Raw genomic sequence first — 5,604 nt, forward strand, 5'->3', positions numbered from 1 at the left:
GGGCTGTCTCGACCTCACCGGTGCCGTACCTCACCGGGGCCATCCTGTCCTCACCGGGGCCATCCCAACCTCACCGGGGCCGTCCCAACCTCACCGGGGCTTTCTCGACCTCACCAGTGCCGTCTCGACCTCATCGGGGCCATTCTGGCCCCGGGTGCTGTCCCAACCTCACTGGGGCCTCTCTAACCTCATTGGGGCCGTTTCAGCCTCACCGGGGCTGTCCCAACCTCACTAGGGCAGTCCCGACCTCACCGGGGCCATCTCGACCTCACTGGGGCCGTCCTGTCCTCACTGGGGCCGTCCCGACCTCACCGGGGCTGTCTTGACCTCACTGGCGCCGTACCTCACCGGGGCCATTATGGCCTCATCGGGGCCTTCCAGACCTCACCGGGGCCGTCCTGACCTCACTGGGGCTGTCCTGTCCTCACCGGTGCTGTCTCGACCTCACCAGTGCTGTCTCGACCTCACCGGGGCCATTCCAGCCCCAGGTGCCGTCTCAACCACACTGGGGCAATTCTAACCTCTCCAGGGCAGTTTAAGCCTCACCTGTGCTGTCCCGACCTCACCTGGGCCATCCCGACCTCACTGGTGCTGTCTCGACCTCACCGGTGCCGTACCTCACCGGGGCCATTACGGCCTCACTGGGGTCGTTTAGACCTCACTGGGGCCATCCCAAGCTCACCGGGGCAGTCTCGACCTCACCGGTGCTGTCTCATCCTCCCCAGGGCCATTCCGGTCTCACTGAGGCTGTTTCGGCCTTCCCGGGGCCGTCCCGACCTCACTGGGGCCATTTCAACCTCACTGGCACCGTCCCGACATCACCAGGGCCATCCTGTCCTTACTGGGGCCGTCCCAACCTCACCAGGCCCATTGCGGCCTCACCGGGGCCGTCCCGACCTCAGCAGGGCCGTCCTGACCTCACCGGAACCGTTTCAACCTCACTGGAACCGTTTCAACCTCACTGGGGCCATCTTGACCTCACTGGGGCCGTCCCTACCTCACCGGGGCCGTTTCAACCTCACTGGGGCCGTCCCAACATCACCGGGGCCGTCCCGACCTCACCGGAACCGTCCCAACGTCACCGGGGCTGTCTCGACCTCACCGGTGTCGTCTCTACCTCACCAGGGCCATTCCGGCACCAGGTGCTGTGTCAACCTCACCGGGGTCATTCTAACCTCACCTGGGCCGTTTCAGCCTCACCGGGGCTGTCCCAACCTCACCGGGGCCATTACGGCCTCACCGGGGTCGTCCAGACCTCACTGGAGCCGTCTCTTCCTCACCGGGGCCGTCTCGACCTCACCAGTGCCATCTCATCCTCCCCGGGGCCGTTTTAGCCTCACTGGGGCCGTTCTGACCTCACCGGGGCCATCCCAACCTCACCAGGGCCGTCTTGACCTCACTGGTGCCGTCTCGACCTCACCAGGGCCATTCCGGCCCCGAGTTCCATCTCAACATCACCAGGGCCATTCTGACCTCACTGGTGCAGTCTCAACCTCACCGGGGCCATTCTGACCTCACCGGGGCCGTTTAAGCCTCTCCGGGTCTGTCCCTACCTCACTGGGGCCATCCCGACATCGCTGGGGCCATTTCAACCTCACCGTGGCCGTCCCAACCTCACCAGGGCTGTCCCGACCTCACTGGGGCCGTCTCGATCTCTCCGTGGGCATCCCGATCTCACCGGGGCTGTTTTGGCCTCACTGGGGCCATCCTGACCTCACTGGTGCTGTCCCGACCTCACCGGGGCCGTCCTGGCCTCACCGGGGCAACATGAAGTTTTGCACTCTGTTTCCTGCCGGGCAGCTCCCCACCAGATGAAATCTCCAGGCGTTCCTGGTGGCTGAACATCTGGCATGCCTGCTCAGACTTCGCCCTCCACCAAGTGCACAGACTGCCCGTCTGCCATCCCTCAGCATCCCACGTGAGACTGGAACTGGTGGACGTGCTTGTGCGCCTGCTGGCACAGCGGTTCCACATCGCCAGCCCAGCCAGGCCCGGCCTCTCCTGAACCCGACTCCTCTCCCCGAGCGCGTCCCTCCCGGATGCGAGGAGCTGAAATCTGCAGCCTGCTGGGTTGGGCTCTGTACTTGGTGCCTCCGCACATCCTAATCAGTCTCAATGCTCTTCTTTCTATGCGAGGAGTTGAAATCTTCAGTTTGTTGGGTTGGGCTCTGTACTTGGTGTCTCTGCACATCCTACTCAGTCTCAATGCTCTTCTTTCTTTCCTTCCAGTTGTAGAGCTTCCACTGGGCCAGCTTTCCCATGGTTCTGTGTGATAGCTGTTTGTCCTATAGTTGGTAGTTTTGATGTTGTTGTGGGAGGCAACACGCACAGGTCTGTACCTTACGCCGCCATCGTGGTTCTCCTGGGTCTGCTTCTTGAGTGTGTCTTCCATGGGTGCGATGAGTTGAAGTCTGCAATTTGTTGGGTTAGGCTGCCCCAAAGCGCACGTTTCCTCTTGTGCCTCTGGCACAGCTTGGATGGGGATGTAAATTGAGTAGGGCGGGGTCTCAGGGAGTCGCCAGGGCGGAGCAAATAGCAATGGTGGCGTCTCCGTGGCTTCTCACCTCTCCAGGACTCTGGGACTTCACATCCCCCAGTGCTGACGAGCAGCTGCACACCAGAGCCTCCCTCGCTTTCCAACCGCTGCAAGGCCGTGCCGCCTCTCCCCGTGGGGTCTGGGGCCTCAGAGACCCGCCCCGAGCAAGCCCAGAGGATTCGAGAGTTCGTAACCCCTTCTGATTGAAAAAAACGCGCATCCAGTTGCAGCCCGCCTGGCGTGCGACTCTGTACCTCTGTTTTTGGCGCCTCTGTAGCTCCTACTCAGTCTCACTGCGCTTCTTTCTTTCCTTCCAGTTGTAGAACTTCCACTGGGCCAACTTCCCCATGGTTCTGAATGGTGGTTGTTTGTCTTATAGTTGGTAGTTTCAATGATGTTGTGGGAGGCAGCATGCACAGGTCTACACCCTACGCCGCCATCTTGGTTCCTCCAGAGTTCCATATTTAATATTCCTTCAATGAAATGGAATAAATGTATCATAGGTAGTGTTGTGTTAGAGCTCAACCCTGAAAACCTAGTTGACCTTAGTATACCCAGGCAGCAAAGCCAGTTATATTGCCTCCCTCCACCTCTGAACATCTTCTTGGGTGAAAGTGGAATGTGATATTAGCAAAACATCTTTTGGAGAATTTGCCAGCCAGTATGCCTAACATGGAGATAAGAACTACTTTCTATATTTCTTAGAATCATTTAAATAAATGAGGCATATGGCCTGCTGGCTGTGAGTTTGACATGCTTGACTTAGGACTGCTATTTAGCTAATGATTACCAGTTGTACTGTTCTGCTAGCTTTCACTGTGATTAGCCCACACCAGTACTGTACTGGTTGTGAGATATTTTGATTATTCCTTGAACACTCAAACAAAGTGTCTAGAGTGGGGATGTGGGTCAGGACTTTCCTATAAGAGCCACCTATTGGGTAATTTATTGTTCTCTCAATTTTTTTGCTGCCTTTTCTCCCCTATTTTTTGTAGGCTTCTCAGAGTCCACCTGCCCAACCCAAGAAGGAAGCCAATAAGGAGGTTGTTAAAGACATTTCCAAGAAGATAAACAAGAACACACCTGCTCTGGAGTTGGCCAGAAACAATGAGATAAATATAAAAAAGTAAGAGGTGACACAGATGGCATTGTTTTAGATGGTAAAGGAGAGTGTGTGACATCCTTTTGACTTCCTTTTGTCCTCATTGAAAACATGTTTAATAAGCCATATTGGTGATTACTACATTAACTTTGGTTGCTGAGGTGGACTCAGCTGTGGTTGCTAAAATGTTACAGGCTTCTTTTCTCCCTCTCTTTTTCCATGGGGTGTTTGCATATTGAAAAAGCTGTTGTCATTGGGGAATTTGCCCAAAGATCTTGTGCTCACCTTTTCTATCTTTTAGTAATTCAGTCCCTGTTTGAACTATCTGTACTTGAGAGTTTGGGGGCAACTTAAATTTTTAGAGGATTCTTAGCAGCTGTTTGATAGCTTGCTAGTCCACTTATTCATTAGAAGCTTTAGGGGATGTTTGTCCCTTGTTATTGGAGAGAGATTACTGTCTCCCTAGGCCAAAAAACATGTGTTTTCCAGCTGTTACAGGGAACTGTTCATAGGTTCTGAAAATATGGTAGGTTTAAGTATTCCTATCTAGGATTAGAGAAAGGATTTACCCTGAGGAAAATTTTATTGGAAGAGGAGTTAGAGAGTGGAGTGAGACGTTTCTATATCTTCTCCTCATTCCAGTGGGAATTACTTCATCAGGGAAGAATAGAATAGGTTAGATAGATATCTATAATGGGGCTAAGCATGGGTTCCAAATGGTAAGGGGGAAAAGTTGGGGAAATTAAGAAAATTAACATGCCAGGTCCACAGGACACTTTGTCAATTACCCAACTCAAAGCAATCAAACCAGAAGATTAGTAGTTAGCCCTACTTGATTTATTTTTTTAAAATGTATTTTTATTGATTTCAGAGAGGAAGGGAGATAGATAAAAACATCAATGATGACAGAGAATCATTGATTGGCTGCCTCCTGCACACCCCCTACTGGGGATCCAGCCCAAAACTCAGGTTTGTGACCTAACTAGGAATTGATCCATGACCTCCTGGTTCATAGATCTATGCTCAGCCCCCAAAGAAACCCTGTGCCTTTAGCGATCATATCTCAATTCTGCCATCCTTCTGAGCTCTAAGCAACTACTAATCTATTTTCCATCTCTATAGATTTGCCTATTCTAGACATTTCATATAAAGGGAATTATGTAATTTGTGGTCTTATGTGTCTAGCTTCTTTCATGTAGCATAATGTTTTCAAGGTTCAGCCATGTTGTAGCAGGTATGAGTACTTCATTCCTTTTTTATTGCCAAATATTCCATCCTATGGATGCATATACCATATTTTGTTTATCCTTTCATCAGTTGGTGGATATTTGGGTTGTTTACACCTTTTGGTTATTCTGAATAGTGCTCGTATGAACATTCACATACCAGTTTTTGTTTGAACACTTATTTTCAACTAGAGGCCTGGTGCATGGATTCGTGCTTGGGGGGGGGGCGCAGAAGTCTCTCAACCTGGCCTGCTCCCTCTTGCAATCTGGGACCCCTCAGGGGGTGTCTGACTGCTGGTTTAGCCTGATCCTCGAAGGCCAGGCCAGGCCAGGCAGTCAGACATCCCCTGAGAGATGTAGCAGTGCACCAAGCAGCAGGTGGCCAGGGAGGAGCCTGCCTGAGGCGGCACCACGCTGCTCATGCTCATCCCAGCCCACTGCGCCTGCCACTAATGCTCGGTAGCACTGCCGCAGTGTTAGGAGAGGCTCCTGTCGTGGTAGCTGTGCTTGCCAGCCATGACTCTGGCTTCTGGCGGAGTGGCGCTCCCCCTGTGGGAGTGCACTAACCACCAGGGGGCAGCTCCTGTGTTGAGCGTCTGCCCCCTGGTGGTCAGTGTGCGTCATAGCAACTGGTCGACCTTTTGTTCTGGTTGTTCATTTGTAACGGTCACTTAGGCTTTTATATATATACTAGAGGCCCGGTGCACAAAAATTTGTGCACTCGGGGGGTGGGGGGAGGG

General features: G+C 53.0%; 1 protein-coding gene across 1 annotated transcript in view; it reads left to right on the forward strand.

The window, feature by feature from the left end:
- Positions 1 to 5,604, forward strand: part of CCNB3 (cyclin B3) — an 80,340-nt gene that overhangs the window by 37,248 nt on the left and 37,488 nt on the right. Inside the window, exon 5 of the mRNA XM_014538266.1 lies at positions 3,532 to 3,662. Within this exon, the coding sequence (XP_014393752.1) occupies positions 3,532 to 3,662 (131 nt within the window). The remainder of the gene's footprint in view (positions 1 to 3,531; positions 3,663 to 5,604) is intronic.

This window comes from Myotis brandtii, unplaced genomic scaffold (genome assembly GCF_000412655.1).
Source record: "Myotis brandtii unplaced genomic scaffold, ASM41265v1 scaffold1875, whole genome shotgun sequence".
NCBI lineage: Eukaryota > Metazoa > Chordata > Mammalia > Chiroptera > Vespertilionidae > Myotis > Myotis brandtii.